Source organism: Dendrobates tinctorius, unplaced genomic scaffold, assembly GCF_039654945.1.
Source record: "Dendrobates tinctorius isolate UK_male_01 unplaced genomic scaffold, ASM3965494v1 ptg000028l, whole genome shotgun sequence".
NCBI lineage: Eukaryota > Metazoa > Chordata > Amphibia > Anura > Dendrobatidae > Dendrobates > Dendrobates tinctorius.
Genome location: NW_027361696.1, coordinates 80,717,596 through 80,739,805, shown reverse-complemented (window position 1 = coordinate 80,739,805; position 22,210 = coordinate 80,717,596). Strand labels below are relative to the sequence as shown.

General features: G+C 43.2%; 1 protein-coding gene across 3 annotated transcripts in view; it reads left to right on the top strand.

The window, feature by feature from the left end:
• The window catches only part of PPP1R12C (protein phosphatase 1 regulatory subunit 12C), a 144,285-nt gene that overhangs the window by 78,139 nt on the left and 43,936 nt on the right, over nucleotides 1-22,210 (top strand). For all 3 annotated transcript variants that reach the window (XM_073571074.1, XM_073571075.1, XM_073571072.1), the window contains exon 10: nucleotides 21,899-21,993. In XM_073571074.1, coding sequence (XP_073427175.1) covers nucleotides 21,899-21,993 — 95 coding nt within the window. The remainder of the gene's footprint in view (nucleotides 1-21,898; nucleotides 21,994-22,210) is intronic.

The window sequence follows — 22,210 nt, the reverse complement described above, 5'->3', positions numbered from 1 at the left end:
TTATCGTTTACAAGCAGCCATGTCCTCCTCTAGTAGATTTACCATTTACAAGCAGCCATGTCCTTCCCTAGTAGATTTACTGTTTACAAGCAGCCATGTCCTCCTCCTAGTAGATTTACTGTTTATAATCAGCTGTTTCCTCTTCTAGTAGACTAGCACTTTAGAAGCAGCCGTGTCCTCCTTTTGCAAGGTAACCCTTTAGAAGCAGCAGTATCCTCCCTTATTTATCTGGGTTACAGAATACACAGGAACATCTTATTTCATGTCTGATGTATATCAACATTGTATATGTAGTAAAATTCAGGCTCCTGACTGGAGGGAAGGAAGCTAAGAGAACTTTCACCTGATTTGCAGTTGCTTGCTTGCTGTCCATCAGGGTGCACTGGTATATTCAGTTACCATGTTTGTGCTTCATTTTTCATGTATTTATTAGAAAGCCAAGTTAATGGATTATCTTAAAGAATAGAGTGTAGACAAAATGAGGAAAATTGATTTGTTCTCACTGATTTGTGAGCAGAAGCCTCCTTTACCATTCTGCTGCTGTAGCTCTACTACCTCCCCCCTTTACAGAGGGTGCTTCCCAGAGCAGACATTCAATCCGATTAAAATAAAAGTAAAACCCATTTCTCTGTAATTATGAGGCTAATAATCAGTCAAATCATCTGAATTGCGGATGATATGTATTTGATAAAAGTCTTAGAATTCTGTTCTCTGTGGCTTTAAGTTTTTCCCTCAGAAGTGATAGGGCCACTTTAAGACCGACAGGTATGGTGTAGTATTGCTGCGCTATTATTGGTGACGATCTGGTGAGGGATGTTCTGTGTAGTAGTAGTAGTAGTAGTAGTAGTAGTAGTAGTAGTAGTAGTAGTAGTAGTAGTAGTAGTAGTAGTAGTAGTAGTAGTAGTAGTAGTAGTAGTAGTAGTAGTAGTAGTATAAGATATAGACCGGGCGCAACGTTGTCACATGATCTCCACAACTCTACTAAATGGATACGACAAAGGCTGCTTGTCAACTTTTGGGAACACATTTATTTTATTTTTGCTTAAATGCATGCATTTGAGATTTGCAGTTTGGTGTCATTAAAAATTTTGCACAATCTTGGTTTCGCTGCACATTCAAGTGTGCAGATAAACTATGGTCATAAATCAGGTGGGAAGAGCTCAGGAAAAGACAGATAAAAGAATCCTCTCTCCTATCAGACCGTTAGAATGAGCTCACTGATGGACTCTCTGTTAACTCATTTTGAAGCCAGCAATAGACAGTGCAGCACAGAGGCTATAGAAGGAAGGCAAAATGTTTAATGAAGCTCAATGGAAAAAAAAAATATATATTTTTTAAGTTCCAAATACATGCAATTAGGTAAATAAAGGTCGCAACCCTTTTAATACTTCAGCTAGGATTGTAGGATGTATCTGAGAATAGTTCCCATCCACATTGGTACTTAATAGAACAATGGACTCTTAATTTACTTGTACAACAAATATCTTTATTTACTGCCATTATCGGTTATTGGCAGCATGACTTTTAGGTTAAAACATTGTCATTTTAGGATTTTGCTTCCCCCCCATTATTTCATTGGCCCCATGCATGTTTCAGTGCAGCAAACATCTCCAGCTTGTGGAGGGACAGAGCTTTTCATCTTTAAAGTGTAGCTCCTACTATAAATAATGTTAAAGTCCATCTTGTCCTTCTCCTCAGTCGTTTGCCATCAGAGAAGACTCTGGACCCAGTACACATTAGTCAACCAATACAGCTCAAAACTGCAATATTCCATGGTTAAAGGGGTATTCTCAAGTTATTAAAATGCTTTAAATAGACAGCTTGAAAATAAGCAAGTTTGCAGTTGACTTCCTTTTTCTATCTGTTGTCCTTCTCCTGCATTGAGCTTTTATCTTGCATAGTGTACAACTGGTTTTCATAATGCTCAGCCACTGGTGCCTACCCTTATTTTGGCTGGGAGTGGTCAACAGGTCCATTCCAAGAGAGGGGTTAACTTTTAACATACCAGCCACCTCTCCAGCCCATTGTTTTCAATACAGCATTTCATTTCGACATTAGATGGTGAAATGCGTTAGAGGCATGGTTTCCATCAGCTTGTTTGCATGGTGTTGGGCACAGCTGGCAGGCATTGAGTGACTGCCCTATTATTTGGAATAACACGTGTTGAAAAACCTGGAAAAGGGTCAATGGATGACGCGTCTGTAGTGCCTCCTGATGCAGTACTCAGCTTTTAAATGAAAAATAAAATGAAGGCCCATTTGAATTCTGTGCAAGGTAATATTATTAGGAAGGATCCTTAAATATAGGATGTGAATTTGGGGGTTTAATATCCATTTGGGGAACTAAAACTTTAAAGGCATTCTTGACTTTGATCTGGAGCTCCACTTTAAAGTGCTTTTTTCAGGCTATCTGTGGAGGGCTAGGTGAGAGCTTACTGACGCTGGGTGGAAGCTTTAGACTAATGGGCTTATTCTGTCACATTGTGCTTATGTTAATCAGATGTATTTGCTACTTCTGGACCGATCTCTCTTCTGTCTTTGTCTTTTCCCTTTCCGTCTAACCACTTATCATTTTCCTCCTCTGGCACCTTGTCCCTTTCATCTGAGGTGACTGGTCTTTTTATTTTCTTTTTTCTTACACTTCTGATTTTTTAATTTTTCTCTGTTAATTTTTCCATTCCATTTCCCCCATGGCTTCCCGGCTTGCACCCTCTTACCGCGTGGTTGTCTCTGTGTGCCTGCTTGTCTGTCTCCTTCCATCCTGCCAGCCCTTTCTCACCTTTGTCACTCCCATTTTGCCCCTTGCTGGACCGGTAGGTCCCTCCATGTGGCGTCAGAGCTTGCGCAAAACCGGCATCATTCTGGTGCCCCAGAGAGGCCAAAAGGCTGCGGTGAGCAACATTTGTCTTGTTTGTAGTGTACGCCTGTGCGTGTTCAATTTGGTTTTTGTGTTATTGTATTTTTTTTTCTTTTCTTTTTTTTTTAAATTTTTTTATTTCCCTCATTTCTTTCCTCTTGTTACTGTTTTTTAGAAAGTAAAATAAAAACTTTGGTTTGTTAAAGTTTCCCTGTAAAACTTTGTGTTTCTTCTGCAGGTTAAATAGGTAAAAAGGAATTGTCAAAAATTCTAGAGCATATTTTCTGAATAATTGTGTTTGTCCTTCTGTTATTCCTCCTGGTAATGCATGAATGAATTGGCAAAGTTGTGTAATTAGTAGGGTGCCGTCTAACATCTTTGAGACTGTTTGACAATTGGTGTTACCATTCTCTTTTTCAATCTAGTCTATCATATATTTCCAGAAGCAATAACAAAAGGAATGGGGTTCCTCAAAAATGAGTCTACTGGGCTAAGCAAGGTATCACCCATCCACCTGAACTCATGAAGTTGCCCCGATCCGGCTAATCAGAGCCAAGTAGGAGTCTGTTATTGGGGATTCCTGTCCTGAGGCCACAGATCACAGGGCTTGGTTCGTACCAGTTCCAGCACTCTTTAACCATCCAGTGGATAGCTGATAACTTGCTTGCATTTTATTACCCCCTTATTGAAAAGTATTTGCTAAAACTAAGAAGTCGGGGAGTGGAGAGTGCAGATTTCCAGTCACCCACGTCAAAAACTTTAGAGATACGCCTCTAAAATGGATCCGTCACTATAGCATAGGGAGAGGTCCAAACTATTACTAGTCCATATGGTACAAAATGTATTGGCTAATGCAGAGTACAGGACCTGTATAATAAACAGCCTGCGGTATGGACAAGGAGAGCAGAGAGTGATGGCCGTCATGACTATGAAAATCGTAGATTCACTCTGAAGGCATCAAAACTAAGAGTTGACAAACATGGAATTATATAATTAACAAAAAAGTGTGAAACAACTGAAAATATGTCTTATATTCTAGGTTCTTCAAAGTAACCACCTTTTCCTTTGATTACTGCTTTACACACTCTTGGCATTCTCTTGATGAGCTTCAAGAGGTAGTCACCGGAAATGGTCTTCCAACAGTCTTGAAGGAGTTCCCAGAGATGCTTAGCACTTGTTGGCCCTTTTGCCTTCACTCTGCGGTGCAGCTCACCCCAAACCATCTCGATTGGGTTCAGGTCTGGTGACTGTGGAGTCCAGGTCATCTGGCCGTAGCACCCCATCACTCTCCTCCTTGGTCAAATAGCCCTTACACAGCCTGGAGGTGTGTATGGGGTCATTGTCCTGTTGAAAAATAAATGATGGTCCAACTAAACGCAAAGCGGATGGAATAGCATGCTGCTGCAAGATGCTGTGTTAGCCATGCTGGTTCAGTATGCCTTCAATTTTGAATAAATCCCCAACAGTGTCACCAGCAAAGCACCATCACACCACCTCCTCCATGCTTCACGGTCGGAACCAGGCATGTAGAGTCCATCTGTTCACCTTTTCGGAGTCGCACAAAGACACGGTGGTTGGAACCAAAGATCTCAAATTTGGACTCATCAGACCAAAGCACAGATTTCCACTGGTCTAATGTCCATTCCTTGTGTTCTTTAGCCCAAACAAGTCTCTCCTGCTTGTTGCCTGTCCTTAGCAGTGGTTTCCTAGCAGCTATTTTACCATGAAGGCCTGCTGCACAGAGTCTCCTCTTAACAGTTGTTGTAGAGATGTGTCTGCTGCTAGAACTCTGTGTGGCATTGACCTGGTCTCTAATCTGAGCTGCTGTTAGGCTATGTGCCCACGTTGCGTTTTATTCCGGACACTAAAAACCGGACTCCTTCCCAGAAATTGCGCGATTTCACCGCGATTATGATCGCGATTTTGCCGCGATTTTCGCGTGCGATATTCAAGCACTTTCCAAGCGATTTGAAGCATCGCTTGGAAAGTGATTGACAGGTTGGTCACACTCGTCAAACATAGTGTTTGACAAGTGTGACCAGATTTTTCCTATTGAGGCCGCCTATGCGGCATCAATAGTAAAAGATAGAATGTTAAAATGCTAAAAAAAATAGGGGTATATTTACCTTCCGGCGTCCCGCACTGCCATCCCGGGCCTCAGCGTTCCCAGTAATGCCTTGCGAGACCTGTGATGACGTAGTTTCGCGTTGCTATAGCGATCTCGCGAGACCACGTCATCACAGGGCCTTGCCGCAAGGCATTACTGGGAACGCTTAGGCTGGGAATGCAGCGCGGGACGCCGGAGGGTAAATATACCCCGATTTTTTATTTTTTATTCATTTTTTTTTTTACCAGGGGTATGGTACCCAGGGCCTGGAGGACAGTCTCCTCTCCTCCACACCGTGGGTACCAACCGCACATGAGACGCTTAACTTCCCGCATGGTGGGCATAGCCACATGCGGGAAGTAAGCGATTCTCATGCATTACTATGGGTGCGGAATCGCGGCAATTCTTTGCGATTCCGCACAAAAGAATGAGCATGCTGCGATTTTTTTCCGCGATGCGATTCCGCCGCGGAAAAAAACGCAGCATTAGCACAGCATGTGCAGAATGCCATAGGAATGCATGGGGGGCTTTCTGTACACGATTTTTAAACATTTTTTGCAGCGTTTTCGTGCCGAAAATCGCGGCAAAAACGCTTAAAAATCGCTACGTGAGCACACAGCCATAACCTTTGATTTCTGAGACTGGTGACTCGGATGAACTTATCCTCCGCAGCAGAGGTGACTCTTGGTCTTCCTTTGCTGGGATGGTCCTCGTGATCCGGTTTCTTTGTAGCGCTTGATGGTTTTTGCCACTGCATTTGGGGACACTTTCAAAGTTTTCCCAATTTTTCGGACTGACTGACCTTCATTTCTTAAAGTAATGATGGCCACTCGCTTTTCTTTCCTTAGCTGCTTTTTTCTTGCCATAATCTACAATTTTCATAGTCATGAAAATAAAGAAAATTCTTTGAATGAGAAGGTGTGTCCAAACTTTTGGTCTGTACTGTGTGTGTGTGTGTGTGTGTGTGTGTGTGTGTGTGTATAATATAGGCGTTGGACAAAATAATGGAAACATCATCAAAACTTAGGATAATTTGGTGTAGGTCCACTTTTTGCGGCGATTACAGCCTCAGTTCTCCGAGGTATGGATTCATACAAGGTGTGAATTGTTTCCAAAGGAATTTTAGCCCATTCTTCAGTTAAAACACCCTCCAGTTCTTTGAGTGACGATGGCGGCGGAAATCGACGTCTAACTTGAATCTCTAAAATCGACCATAAATGCTCAATAATGTTGAGGTCTGGGGATTGTGGGGGCAAGATGAGATGCTCAACTTTATTAGAATGTTCCTCGTGCCATACTTTAACGATTCTAGCTGTATGAATTGGTGCATTATCATCCTGAAAGATGGCGTTCCCCTCCGGGAACAGTGCTTGATCCATAAGGATGCACTTGGTCGCCCAAAATGCCTAAATAATCTCAGCTGTTAATTCTTCCATGAAGGGATATCATTGGCCCGGCGGATTTCCACGAAATAGCACCCCAGATCATCACAGAACCTCCGCCATGTTTTACGGTTGGGAGAAGGCAGTCTGGATGGAATGCTTCTTTCGGCTGTCTCCAAACGTACACTCGGTCGGAGGTCAGAAATAGGGTAAACGATGATTCGTCTGAGAATATCACGTTTCAACTGCTTGAGGGACCTATTCTGGAGGTTTCTACACCACTCTAAACACTTGGAAACATTTGTCATTGAGAGCAGTGGTTTTCTAATTGCAGCTCTTCCGTGGAATCCAGATTTGTGCAGCTCCTGACGAACAGTTTTCGTGGAAACTGGGTTCTGTAGGTGTTCATTGAGCTCAGCAGCGATTTTCAGAGCCGTGGTCTTGCGATCCTCTCTCACAATTCGCTTTAGAGTCCGACGGTCTCTCTGTCAACTTCGACTTTCGGCCGGACTTGTGCTTTGCTGCGGACGTTTTTCCTTCTCTTTCAAACGCAGTCATTACTTTGGAGACAGTACCTCTTGACACGCCAAGCATTCGGGCACTTTCTGTTAACCCCTTCCTGACATCCGACGTACTATCCCGTCCACGGTACCCGGGCCCGTATGACCGTGGACGGGATAGTACGTCTACCGCGATCAGCGGCGCCCACGTGGTGAGCGCCGCTGATCGCGGCCGGGTGTCAGCTGATTATCACAGCTGACACCCGGCACAATGTGTCAGGTCAAACATGATCGCGGTGTACCGGGGGTTAAAGGGAAGCATCGGCAGGGAGGGGGCTCCCTCCGTGCTTCCCTGAGCCCCCCACGGCAGCGCAATGTGCAGCGCTGCTGCGGGGGGCTCCTTTCCTCCAGGCCCCCGAATCCAAGATGGCGACGGGGGCCTGAGGAAGCTGGCTTCCTCAGTGCCTGCAAAGCGCAGGCATGAGGAAGCCTTTTGCAGTGCCTGTGTCAGATCGCTGATCTGTCACAGTGATCTGTGATGTGACAGATCAGCGATCTGTCACAGGACAGTGATGTCCCACCTGGGACTATTTAATAAAGTAAAAAAAAATTAAAAAAAAGTGTTAAAATAATTAAAAAAAAAATCGCCAAATAAATTAGGAAAAAAAACTAATATTCCCCCAATAAATCCATTTTTTGGAAATAATAAAAAAACAATAAAAGTACACATATTAGGTATCGCCGCGTCCGTAATGACCCGCCCTATAAAACTGTCCCATTAGTTAACCCCTTTAGCGAACCCCTTAAAAAATAATAAAAAACGAAGCAAAAAATGATTTATTATCATACCGCCAAACAAAAAGTGTAATAACGCGCGATCAAAAAGACGCATATAAATATCCATGGTACCGCTGAAAACGTCATCTTGTCCCGCAAAAAACGAGCCGCCACACAGCATCATCAGCGAAAAAATAAAGTTATAGCTCGCAGAATAAAGCGATGCAAAAATAATTATTTTTTATATAAAATAGTTTTCATTGCATAAAACCGACAAAAACATAAAAAAACGACCTAAATGAGGTATCGTTGTAACCGTACTGACCCGAAGAATAAAACCGCTTTATCAATTTTACCGCACGCGGAACGGTGTAAACGCACCCCCCAAAAGAAATTCATGAAACGCTGGTTTTTGTTCATTCTGCGTCCCAAAAATAGGAATAAAAAGCGATCAAAAAATGTCACGTGCCCGAAAATGGTACCAATAAAAACGTCAACTCGTCCCGCAAAAAATAAGACCTCACATGACTCAGTGGGTCAAAATATGGAAAAATTATAGCTCTCAAAATGTGGTGATGCAAAAACTATTTTACAATAAAAAGCGTCTTTTAGCGTGCGACAGCTGCCAAACATAAAAACCCGCCATAAATAGTAAATCAAACTCCCCGTTATCACCGCAAAATCCGCAGCGTGTGCACACAGCCTTAGGGTTAGGGCTAGGGTTAGGGCTAGGGTTAGGGCTCAGATTAGGGTTAGGGGTGTGTTGGGGTTAGGGTTGGAGTTATAATTGGGGGTTTCCACTGTTTGGGCACATCAGGGGCTCTCCAAATGCAACATGGCGTCTGATCTCAATTCCAGCCAATTCTGAGTTGGAAAAAGTCAAATGGTGCTCCTTCCCTTCCAAGCTCTGCCATGCGCCCAAACAGTGTTTTACCCCCACATGTAGGGTATCAGCCTACTCAGGACAAATTGCAAAACAATTTTTGGGGTCCAATTTCTCCTGTTACCCTTAGGAAAATAAAAAATTGGGGGCAAAAATATCATTTTTGTGGAAAAAAAATGATTTTTTTATTTTCACGTCCGAGTGTTATAAACTTCTGTGAAGCACTTGGGGGTTCAAAGTGCTCACCACACATCTAGATAAGTTCCGTGGGGGGTCTAGTGTCCAAAATGGGGTCACTTGTGGGGAGTTTCAATAGTTTAGGTACATCAGGGGCTCTCCAAACGCACATGACACCCGCAGACCATTCCATCAAAGTCTGCATTCCAAAACGTCACTGCTTCCCTTCCGAGCCCCGACGTGTGTCCATACAGTAGTTTTCTCCCACATATGGGGTGTCAGCGTACTCAGGCCAAATTGGACAACAACTTCTGGGGGTCCAATTTCTCCTGTTACCCTTGGGAAAATGAAAAAATTGGGGACTAATTGATCATGTTTCTGGAAAAAATACGATTTTTTTATTTTCATGCCCTGGCATTATAAACTTCAGTGAAGCCCTTGGGGGTTCAAAGTGCTCACCTCACATCTAGATAAGTTCTTTAGTGGGTCTAGTTTTCAAAATGGGGTCATTTGTGGGGGGTTTCCACTGTTTAGGTACATTAGGGGCTCTCCAAAGGCAACATGACACCCGCAGACCATTCCATCAAAGTCTGCATTCCAAAACGTCACTACTTCCCTTCCGAGCCCCGACGTGTGCCCATACAGTAGTTTTCTCCCACATATGGGGTATCAGCATACTCAGGACAAATTGGACAACAACTTTTGGGGTCCAATTTCTCCTGTTACCCTTGGGAAAATAAAAAAATGGTGACTAAAAGATCATGTTTGTGGAAAAAATACGAATTATTTATTTTCACGCCCGGGCATTATAAACTTCTGTGAAGCACTGGGGGGGGTCAAAGTGCTCACCACACATCTAGATAAGTTCCTTAGGGGGTCTAGTTTCCAAAATGGTGTCATTTGTGGGGGATTTCCACTATTTTGGTACATCAGGGGTTTTCCAAACGCGACATGGTGTCCGATCTCAATTCCAGCCAAAAACGTCAAATGGCGCTGCTTCCCTTCCGAGCTCTGCCATGCGCCCAAATAGTGGTTTACCTCCACATGTGGGGTATCAGCGTACTCAGGACAAATTGCACAATAACTTTTAGGGTCCTGTTACCCTTGGGAAAATAAAAATTGGGGTGAAAAGATCATTTTTGTGGAAAAAATATGATTTTTTAATTGTACCGCTGTACGTTATAAACTTCTGTAAAGCCCTTGTGGGTTCAAAGTTCTCACCACAGATCTAGATAAGTTCCTTGGGGGGTCTAGTTTCCAAAATGTGGTCACTTGTAGGGGGTTTTCACTGTGTAGGTACAATAGGGACTCTCCAAACGTGACATGGCGTCCAATCTGAATTCCAGCCAATTTTGCATTGAAAAAGTCAAACGGCGCTCCTTCCATTCTGAGCTCTGCCATGCACCGAAACAGTGGTTCCCCCCCACATATCAGGTATCTGCGTACTCAGGACAAATTGCACAATAACTTTTGCAGTCCAATTTCTCCTGTTACCCTTGGTAAAATAACAAAAATTGAACCTGAAGTATTTTTTTTATGAAAAAAAGTTAGATGTTCATTTTTTTTTAAATATTCAAAAAAATTCCTGTGACGCACCTAAAGGGTTAATAAACTTCTTGAATGTGGTTTTGAGCACTTTAAGGGGTGCAGTTTTTAGAATGGTGTCACTTTTGGGTATTTTCTATCATATAGACCCCTCAAAGTGGCTTCAAATGTGATGTGGTCCTAAAAATAAAATGGTGTTGTAAAAATGAGAAATCGCTGGTCAACTTTTAACCCTTATAACTTCCTAACAAAAAAAAATGTTGGTTCCAAAATTGTGCTGATGTAAAGTAAACATGTGGGAAATGTTAGATATCAACTTTTTTGTGTGCCGTATCTCTGTGATTTAAGGGCATAAAAATTCAAAGTTGGAAAATTGCGAAATTTTCAAAATTTTCGCCGAATTTCCGTTTTTCTCACAAATAAACGCAAGTTATTTGAATGAAATTTTACCACTAACATGAAGTACAATATGTCACGAGAAAACAATGTCAGAATCACCGGGATCCATGGAAGCATTCCAGAGTTATGACCTCATAAAGGTACAGTGGTCAGAATTGTAAAAATTGGCCCGGTCATGAACGTGCAAACCACCCTTGGGGGTGAAGGGGTTAAACTAGCGCCTGCCAAACGAGCACCAACAATTTGGCCTCTTTGAAAATCCGAGAGGGCTGCCATTGGTATCAGGTTTTCATCAATGTTCTTACAATTCTGCAAAACAAACAGTTAATTTACATACACATATCACATGACACAAATAATCATTACCGTATGTCACGGTTTGCATGTTTATAACATGTTCGAAGATTATGATGCCAAAATGTTAGGTGTTTCCATTATTTTGTCCAACCCCTGTGTATGTATGTGTAATATATATACAGTGTATGTGTGTGTGTGTGTGTATATATATATATATATATATATATATATATACACATATATACATATACAGTTGTGGCCAAAAGTATTGACACCCCTGCAATTCTGTCAGATAATACTCAGTTTCTTCCTGAAAATGATTGCAAACACAAATTCTTTGGTATTATTTTCTTCATTTAATTTGTCTTAAATGAAAAAACACAAAAGAGAATGAAGCAAAAAGCAAAACATTAATCATTTCACACAAAACTCCAAAAATGGGCCAGACAAAAGTATTGGCACCCTCAGCTTAATACTTGGTTGCACAACCTTTAGCCAAAATAACTGCGACCAACCGCTTCCGGTAACCATCAATGAGTTTCTTACAATGCTCTGCTGGAATTTTAGACCATTCTTTTTTGGAAAACTGCTCCAGGTGCCTGATATTTGAAGGGTGCCTTCTCCAAAGTGCCATTTTTAGATCTCTCCACAGGTGTTCTATGGGATTCAGGTCTGGACTCATTGCTTGCCACCTTAGAAGTCTCCAGTGCTTTCTCTCAAACCATTTTCTAGTGCTTTTTGAAGTGTGTTTTGGGTCATTGTCCTGCTGGAAGACCCATGACCTCTGAGGGACACCCAGATTTCTCACACTGGGCCCTACATTATGCTGCAAAATTTGTTGGTAGTCTTCAGACTTCATAATGCCATGCACACAATCAAGCAGTCCAGTGCCAGAGGCAGCAAAGCAACCCCAAAACATCAGAGAACCTCCGCCATGTTTGACTGTAGGGACCGTGTTCTTTTATTTGAATGCCTCTTTTTTTCTCCTGTAAACTCTTTGTTGATGCCTTTGCCCAAAAAGCTCTACTTATGTCTCATCTGACCAGAGAACATTCTTACAAAACATTTTAGGCTTTTTCAGATAAGTTTTGGCAAACTCCAGCCTGGCTTTTTTATGTCTTGGGGTAAGAAGTGGGGTCTTCCTGGGTTTCCTACCATACAGTCCCTTTTCATTCAGACGCCGATGGATAGTACGGGTTGACACTGTTGTACCCTCGGACTGCAGGGCAGCTTGAACTTGTTTGCATGTTAGTCGAGGTTCTTTATCCAACATCCGCACAATCTTGCGTTGAAATCTCTTGTCAATTTTTCTTTTCCGTCCACATCTAGGGAGGTTAGCCACAGTGCCATGGGCTTTAAACTTCTTTTTGACACTGTGCACGGTAGACACAGGAACATTCAGGTCTTTGGAGATGGACTTGTAGCCTTGAGATTGCTCATGCTTCCTCACAATTTGGTTTCTCAAGTCCTCAGACAGTTCTTTGGTCTTCTTTCTTTTCTCCATGCTCAATGTGGTACACACAAGGACACAGGACAGAGGTTGAGTCAACTTTAATCCATGTCAACTGGCTGCAAGTGTGATTTAGTTATTGACAACACCTGTTAGGTGCCACAGGTAAGTTACAGGTGCTGTTAATTACACAAATTAGAGAAGCATCACATGATTTTTCGGACAGTGCCAATACTTTTGTCCATCCTCTTTTTTTTATGTTTGGTGTGGAATTATATCCAATTTGGCTTTAGGACAATTCTTTTTGTGTTTTTTCATTTAAGACAAATTAAATGAAGATAATACCAAAGAATTTGTGTTTGCAATCATTTTCAGGAAGAAACTGAGTATTATCTGACAGAATTGCAGGGGTGTCAATACTTTTGGCCACAACTGTGTATGTGTGTGTGTATATATATATATATATATATATATATATACACACACACACACAGTGGGGCAAAAAAGTATTTAGTCAGTCAGCAATAGTGCAAGTTCCACCACTTAAAAAGATGAGAGGCGTCTGTAATTTACATCATAGGTAGACCTCAACTATGGGAGACAAACTGAGAAAAAAAAATCCAGAAAATCACATTGTCTGTTTTTTTTTCATTTTATTTGCATATTAAGGTGGAAAATAAGTATTTGGTCAGAAACAAGCAATCAAGATTTCTGGCTCTCACAGACCTGTAACTACTTCTTTAAGAGTCTCCTCTTTCCTCCACTCATTATCTGTAGTAATGGCACCTGTTTAAACTTGTTATCAGTATAAAAAGACACCTGTGCACACCCTCAAACAGTCTGACTCCAAACTCCACTATGGTGAAGACCAAAGAGCTGTCAAAGGACACCAGAAACAAAATTGTAGCCCTGCACCAGGCTGGGAAGACTGAATCTGCAATAGCAATAATTAGAAAATGGAAGACATACAAGACCACTGATAATCTCCCTCGATCTGGTGCTCCATGCAAAATCCCACCCCGTGGGGTCAGAATGATCACAAGAACGGTGAGCAAAAATCCCAGAACCACGCGGGGGGACCTAGTGAATGAACTGCAGAGAGCTGGGATCAATGTAACAAGGCCTACCATAAGTAACACACTACGCCACCATGGACTCAGATCCTGCAGTGACAGACGTGTCCCACTGCTTAAGCCTGTACATGTCCGGGCCCGTCTGAAGTTTGCTAGAGAGCATTTGGATGATCCAGAGGAGTTTTGGGAGAATGTCCTATGGTCTGATGAAACCAAACTGGAACTGTTTGGTAGAAACACAACTTGTCGTGTTTGGAGGAAAAAGAATACTGAGTTGCATCCATCAAACACCATACCTACTGTAAAGCATGGTGGTGGAAACATCATGCTTTGGGGCTGTTTCTCTGCAAAGGGGCCATGACGACTGATCCGGGTACATGAAAGAATGAATGGGGCCATGTATCGTGAGATTTTGAGGGCAAACCTCCTTCCATCAGCAAGGGCATTGAAGATGAAATGTGGCTGGGTCTTTCAACATGACAATGATCCAAAGCACACCGCCAGGGCAACGAAGGAGTGACTTCGTAAGAAGCATTTCAAGGTCCTGGAGTGGCCTAGCCAGTCTCCAGATCTCAACCCTATAGAAAACCTTTGGAGGGAGTTGAAAGTCCGTGTTGCCAAGCGAAAAGCCAAAAACATCACTGCTCTAGAGGAGATCTGCATGGAGGAATGGGCCAACATACCAACAACAGTGTGTGGCAACCTTGTGAAGACTTACAGAAAACGTTTGACCTCTGTCATTGCCAACAAAGGATATATCACAAAGTATTGAGATGAAATTTTGTTTCTGACCAAATACTTATTTTCCACCATAATATGCAAATAAAATGAAAAAAAAACAGACAATGTGATTTTCTGGATTTTTTTTTCTCAGTTTGTCTCCCATAGTTGAGGTCTACCTATGATGTAAATTACAGACGCCTCTCATCTTTTTAAGTGGTGGAACTTGCACTATTGCTGACTGACTAAATACTTTTTTGCCCCACTGTATATATAAACCCAAGCTTTTCAGCTTCTTATATTTTGTACTTTTTGGACCAGTATTAGAGTCAAACTGTGCTGTTTGTTGTCTTATTGAAAAAAAGAATCATCACCTTCGTAACGAATCCACTTTATTATCATAGAAAATGGCAACTATAAGACCCGGGGGGACATTTCGTTTCATCCTCCATCAGGGGCAGGTTGCATGCGTTCAGTTTCATGCGACCTACTGTATATCAGTCATGGCTCATCTCTTCCATTCTTTAACTACAGCTCTTGCCTGCTTATAGGCTACATTCAGACACCCCTTTATTTTGTGTTTTGCCTATGGATTTTGCATTGGGTAGACCGTTCATGCTTCCCATAAATTTCCTCTAAGCTGTGATATCGGTGAGAGTGAACAATTACAATGACTGTAGACCCTTTCGGCTTGGTATTTTTACTTATTTTTTTGCTGTACATTCGATAGATCCCGATTGGTGCAAGTATGTGTGGTCCTAGTCCTTTCCATCCTTATTGTTGCAAAATGCACGCAAGGCCTTAGTGTCAAGTTTTCTTTCTCATCACCTTCCTTTTCTGAATTCCTTCATGCAGCCACAATTAATTTATAGCCATTTTTGTTCTTTTCTATGTTTTTGTGAGTGAGTTGATCTCGTCAGATTGTTTCAACTGGGAATAACAGAGTAACGCCACAATGCAAGGAAAAAACCTCAATATTTCATGAAAAATAGAAGTATACACTAAAGCCGACACATCAGTGATGGCCGCATCGGGACCACCAGCTTTGGTTACAGTATGTCATGTTGGGTGGACTTTTTCGATTACTGACACATGATTTTTTATTTTTCCCCCAGAATTCTGGTAAATCTCCCCCAATGTTTTGGTTGTTTATTCCAAGCAGAACATTTACCTCATTCACCCCTGTCACCCATGACGTGCACTATATGGACAAATGTCCTACTGGAGCTTACGACATTAATATGGAGTTGTTCTTCCACTCATCTGGGAAGGTTTTCTACAAGACTTTGGAGGTGTCTGAGGCAATTTTTGCCAAATCATCCAGAAGAGCATTTGTGATATCAGACCCTGATGTTGCGGGAGGCCAGGGTCACAATCTTGTACACTGTATCAGGAAAGTGCCTTCCCCAAAACAGTTCCAACAAAATTTCAAGTTACAATTATCCAAAATGTATGATTTGCTGTAGGAGTAAGATTTTCCTCCACTGGAAATAAGGCTGATCTCTAATAAACAAGCCCATAGAATTATCATTCCTCCTCAATGCAGTCAAGGGGGTAACGTTCTTCAAACCCAGACTCATCCATCAAACGCCAGATGAAGAAGTGTGATCTATGTTCTACAATGGAGGAGCACGCACGTCATGCAATGGCGGGGCGTGCATGTTATATACCGAGGGGGCAGGAGGAGGATCGGACATTTTACACCTTGGAGTGGTAAGGACACCGTATGTTATGCATCTGGGGGGTGTGGATGGCCAGGTATTATAAAGTGGAGGTAATGGGGCGTGGATAGAGAGACTTGACTTCTCTGATTACGAGCTGTGTCCCCATACGTTTGTCCATATAGTGTATGTATGGGTGTTCTTGTAACCTCCACAGGCCGCAGTGCTCTGCACTCTTCTCCTCCCATCTTTTTCCACGATCACAGGCCGCAGTGCTCTGCACTCTTCTCCTCCCATCTTTTTCCGCCACCACAGGCCGCAGTGCTCTGCACTCTTCTCCCCCCGTCTTTTTCCGCCACCACAGGCCGCAGTGCTCTGCACTCTTCTCCTCCCATCTTTTTCCACCACCACAGGCCGCAGTGCTCTGTGCTCTTCTCCCCCCGTCTCTTTCTACCACCACAGGCCGCAGTGCTCTGCACTCGTCTCCCCCCCGTCTTTTTCCGCCACCACAGGCCGCAGTGCTCTGCACTCTTCTCCTCCCATCTTTTTCCACCACCACAGGCCGCAGTGCTCTGTGCTCTTCTCCCCCCGTCTCTTTCTACCACCACAGGCCGCAGTGCTCTGCACTCTTCTCCTCCCATCTTTTTCCACCACCACAGGCCGCAGTGCTCTGTGCTCTTCTCCCCCCGTCTCTTTCTACCACCACAGGCCGCAGTGCTCTGCACTCTTCTCCTCCTATCTTTTTCCACGATCACAGGCCGCAGTGCTCTGCAATCTTCTCCCCCCCGTCTTTTTCCGCCACCACAGGCCGCAGTGCTCTGCACTCTTCTCCTCCCATCTTTTTCCACCACCACAGGCCGCAGTGCTCTGTGCTCTTCTCCCCCCGTCTCTTTCCGCCACCACAGGCCGCAGTGCTCTGTGCTCTTCTCCTCCCATCTTTTGCCGCCACCACTAACCTCTTTGGATTGACAAACATCATGATACATTTATAATTTAGTCTACAGATATGTAAGGAAAAAAAAAAATCTTGTTTCTGACTCTTTCTGAGCTAAAGAAAATGCTGCTGAAAAAGAGATGGCGCTGCCTCTACTCCGGGGCATTTTTCTTTGTGTGTGATTGAATGTATGACTATACTTATTTGCCTCCATCCATTTCAGCATTTATTTGACCATCGTGCAGCTACCTCCTTGGCTTTTAATGATTTTTCTCTTTATATACATGTACCCACACTCTTATAAGGTGATAGCCATAGCTGCCTTTCATTATCTTGTATGCGTCGGCTGGTTCTTTTCTATATGTATGTGCCAGAGGTGATTTCACTTTTTTTATTAACTGGCAAAATTGAGATGTATCCATCACAATTCCCCATACATACCCTTCTTCCATATCTGTAGTTCTCTGGGGCACCGAGCAGCATCACAGAGAGATGCCAGCTTTCCTTTTCCAACTTGAGGGCAGGCTTACGAAAAACTGGCAGCTTCGGGGCGCTGCAGGATGCCAGAATAGAGGACAATAGCTTCAGAGAGCCAGGAATCAAGCGCTCTGCTTCCAGCCCCCGACTGGACACCCCAGAAAGGGTGAGCAGCTTCTTATTTTGCTTCTGTTGATCAGTAAAGTAAGAGGAGATACACACGTAGTCTCTGATTCCAGTGATGTAACTTGTTGTAGTTTTGATAATATCTTGCTGTGATTTTTATCCCTAGAGGAATAGTAAATCTTATCTCATGTAGTCCTCTTGAGCGCCACATAACCTGCCTCCCACATATGATTGGCAGCTTTCTGCCTATACACAGAAAGCCACCAATCAGTGGTGTGGGCAGGGTTATACAGAGCTCAACATTCAGAGAACTGCTAGATCTGCAGCAGAGAAAACAGGGACTGTTATCAAATTGGCAGCAAGCAGCTCAATAGGTGATACATCTCTGGGATCAGGGTCTCTGCCTCTACATCATAATGCTCTAAAAAAAAAAAAAAAAAAAAAAAAAAAGCCAGTTGACAGATTCCCTTTATTGTCAGTGCATGTACGATGTCTAAACAATGTTTTCCAATAGCTGTTTGGATCGTAATACGCTTCTTGTCTCATGTCATGACCCATGTGACTGACGGGGCACCGAGAGCCACTGTGAGGGGTCTTTCCTACGCGTCTTCTCTGCCGCGGATAAGGAGCTTCTGCTGCTTAGGTTTTGGATGGAAACTGGAAGGCACTGACTATATTACTTTTCTAGGCAGTTGGGTAGTTGACTTGTTGGCAGATTTGTACTTTTTTGCAAAGTTAGAAAATAAAAAAAAGCTGCATAATCCATGATCATCCTGGACTTCCTTGTTCGGTATCTGTTATTTCTGTAATTTGAAGCTGGCGACTGCTAACATTTTGATGATGGCCGTCTAGGATATACAGTCATTTTAAAACATGTAAAAAAATAAATAAAAAAGCTAACCAGGTTATATGGATGGAGGAAAAAAATGAGAAGGTCATAAAAAACAGATTATTAAAATGTTAAAAGTTCTACATATGAGCTCCCACTGTGGGTAATCCCAATGTCTGCGACCCCTTTCCTCCTCCTCCTCCTCCTCCTCCTCCTCCAGGCAGCTGAGATTTCTGGGAGTTGGTAGGGTCCACACACTGCTGGGCTGCATTTGAGCTTTTCGTCCTGTAAGTTACTGCACGTCTCCTTTCACTTGATGCAAAATTGGAGTAAATAGATCCCATGTTATTAATAGAAACGATGCAGAATAAAAAAAAAAGCTAAAATGTAATAATTATTTGTGTGCATCATGGCTAGACTTTGCTTGCACAGATTGGATTATTTATATAACCATCATTCAGTCCTAGAGGGGTTTTCCAGTTTAACAAAAGTGGTCTACAAGCACTGTTACAGGGAATGTGCTCACGATTAGCATGTGCTGCTGCAAAATGTATGTTGGCAGGACAATTGCTGTGTAAAATGCGCCCGTGCATATGCATGAGACTTCAGAAATCTCATTCACTTGACTGTGGTGTAAGGCTGTGTGCCCATGTAAGCGGTTTTTAAGCATTTGTCAAAACGCTTCACAAACGCTTAAAATAAGCATCCCATTCATTTTAATGCATTTTGCCCTTTTTTGTGCCAATTGATGCATTTTTTCCGCAAAGGAAACGCTTAGCGGTTAAAAACGCAGCATGCTCATTAATTTTGCGGAAAAGTCTGCGTTTTTAGCTATTTCCTATGAGTCAGAATACGCGCAGGTAAAAAAAAGCATCAACGTGCGTTTTTTGAGCAAAAAACGCGTGGAAATAAAACGTGTTTTCTGGGAAGGAGTCCGTTTTTGAAGCAGAAATTTTCTGCATACGTGGGTACATAGCCTAAACGCTGGCAAAAACGCAGCTTGTGAACAAGCCCATACTTGTTAAATAACAGCAGGTTCTCCCCTTTCCCTGATTCGGTGGCGGTTGCTCTGGTCTCTGTGAATTGGTTGCAGCAGTCACATCACGACTACAGTGCACATCACCGCTGCAGCTGGTCACTGAGCCGATGTACATGGCAAGAGCTCAGCGATTGGCTGCAGTCAATTCACAGACTGGAGAATCGCCTCTAGAGCAGGGAATGGTGATAATTAGTGATGAGCGAGTATACTTGTTGCTTGGGTTTTCCCGAGCATGCTCGGGTGTCCTCCGAGTATTTTGGCGTCCTTGGAGATTTAGTTTTTGCCGCCTCAGCTGCATGATTTATGGCTGCTGAACAGGCTGAATACACATGGGAATTCCCTAACAAACAGGCAACCCCCACATGTATTCAGCCTGTCCAGCAGCCATAAGTCATGCAGCTGCATCGACAGAAACAAAATCTCCAAGCACGCTAAAATACTCGGAGGCCACCCGAGCATGCTCAGGGAAAACCCGAACAATGAGTATACTCGCTCATCATTAGTGACAACCTGTTGTTATTTTACAATTATAATAGCATTTTGGGACCACTTTTGTTAAAGTGGAAGTTTTCTTTAACAGACACCGTCACATGAAGGGCCCATCCCTTCCCTGGACAATTCACATGAAGGGACACCCCCACCAGACACTTCGCATAAAGGGACCACCCATTCCCCGAACAGTTCACATTAAAGGAATCTGTCACCCCATTTTAGCCCTATCAGCTGCTGACACCGCCATCAGGGGCTTATCAGAATGCTGTAGATAAGCCCCCGATGTAACCTGAAAGATAAGAAAAGTTAGATTATACTCACCCTGGCGTCCGGTCCGATGGGTGTCGCGGTTCCGTCCGGCGCCTCCCATCTTCATACAATGACGTCCTCCTTCTTACTTCTGCCGCGGCTCCGGCGCAGGTGTACTTTCTGTGCCCTGTTGAGGGACCTCTCTGACCTTTCCCTGCGCACTGCAGTACTTTACTCTGCCCTCAACAGGGCACAGAAAGTACACCTGCGCCAAAGCCACGGCAGAAGTAAGGAGGACGCCATCGCTAGAAGGTGGGAGGCGCTGGACCGGCCCGTGACACCCACCGCAACCTCCCCTACTTCACATGAAGGGATAACCCCCCAGACACTTTACATAAAGGTACCATCACCACCCCCATGCACTTTACACGAAGGGAACTCACCCCCCCATCCCAGGCACTTCACATGAAGGGACAACATCCTTTCCGGATACTCCATGAAGGGACTCTGCACCCCACCCTTCTCCCCAGACACTTCACATGAAGGGTCAACTCCCTGCACACTTCTGATGAAGGGACCCCCGGACACTTCACATTGTGGCTCGTGTGTGGTTTCTCAGTCAAAACTTATGACATCTATGATATATGCAATAAAATCCAACATATTTAAGAGTGAATTTGATGGGGTTCCAGCGTTTCTCACCGTTGTTACATGGTAGCTGTGTGGACCCCAGCCCAAAAAAGTTTTCATCTTGGCATCCAGGAAAATCTTTCATGTATTTATTTTTATAAAGTTTAGTTAAGTGAAGGTGAAACTTTTGAGTTGCATTTCATTGCTTTGTTACATAGTCCTTCTTTGTTCTGCTGTCTCACAGCCAGACATTTGGGAGATCCTTCAGAAGTGGAAAAGAAATCTAGAAGCAGTCGCAGCAAGCAGCAGTAAACCGTTGCGCAGTCAGCTGGAAAAAAGCTTCCAAGCCTCAGTGGTAGGGACCTGGCCGTAGTATAGAAGTCGTAGAGACTAAAACAAAGCCTGCTTTATAGACATGTGAATGCATTTGTGACTTGTGCTAGCTCTACCCTATATAATAAGTGTCCTGTTTGTCACAGTGATGTAGTAATAATTGAGTAGTGTTTTTATTTTAAAAGCATGGCTTCTGGGTTTTAAAATGGTTTGTAAGACTGAAAGAAGACACAAGTCCGTCCAGTGCAGCCTGTTATCCTGAGATACAACTGCAAAATCTTGCAAAAGGCTAAAGACCATTATCCTCGTCTTGGGGAAAAATTCTAGCTAGGCTCCAAATCATAGTAATCTCAGCATACCGATGTCCTGGTTCAGATGAAGAGGCTATCTGAGAAATACAATCGCTCTGGTCTATTTGCCAAGTCTTATATTGCTGATTTCAAGTGTGTCCATAGCTAGGCAAGAATGCGACCCCCGAGCTGGGGGGGGGGGAAACTCCTATTCTCCGACCGTATACTACCAGTCTTCAAGCAGTTGAGTGAGTGTAAACTGTGTTTCTTACCCCACTCTGTTTACCACCACTTTGCCTCCCATTCCTGCTACACACATGTACTCTCGATTTGGTGGTGAATGTATAAGTTCTATATGGGGGACAGGAGAGAGCAAGGCCCGGGACAGACGCCTTTGAGAAGAAATGAATTCATCATCTGTCGGGGAGGGGGCGAAGTCTAGAGGCTGACAAAAAAAATGTAGTTGTCGAAATATCTAGTAGATGAGTACTGAATGTAAATATGTGATGGTGTGTCCTATTACATACCATACACGGCTTGTAGCATTTCGTATACTATACTTGTACGCCCTGTTGTTAATTCTCCTGGTTTGTTTGTGCCTTCATTTTGGTACCTGTAGATTAGTGAGAATAAATGATTTCTTTCCTATTTTTCCCTCCCATAATTTCCTAGAGTAAGGAGCCACGTATGGCTCGTATTCCTCCCACACCAACAAGGAGAATATTCAGCCTCCCGGATACAGACTCTCTGCCAGATGCCAAGAAAGAGTGAGTATCAGAAGAGCCATGCATGGTCGACCCGACCATAACCTGGTATCGCCTACCTATGATCTTCTCCACAAAGCACCTAACCCAATCATTCTGTCATATTTCTCCACTAATCACCCGCAAACCATATCATTGTATCACGCTGTACTAACTTCTAGTTATTGGAGTACCAGCATGGACTGTAAAGTCTCGGCTAAACGCTTTTTGTAACGGTTAG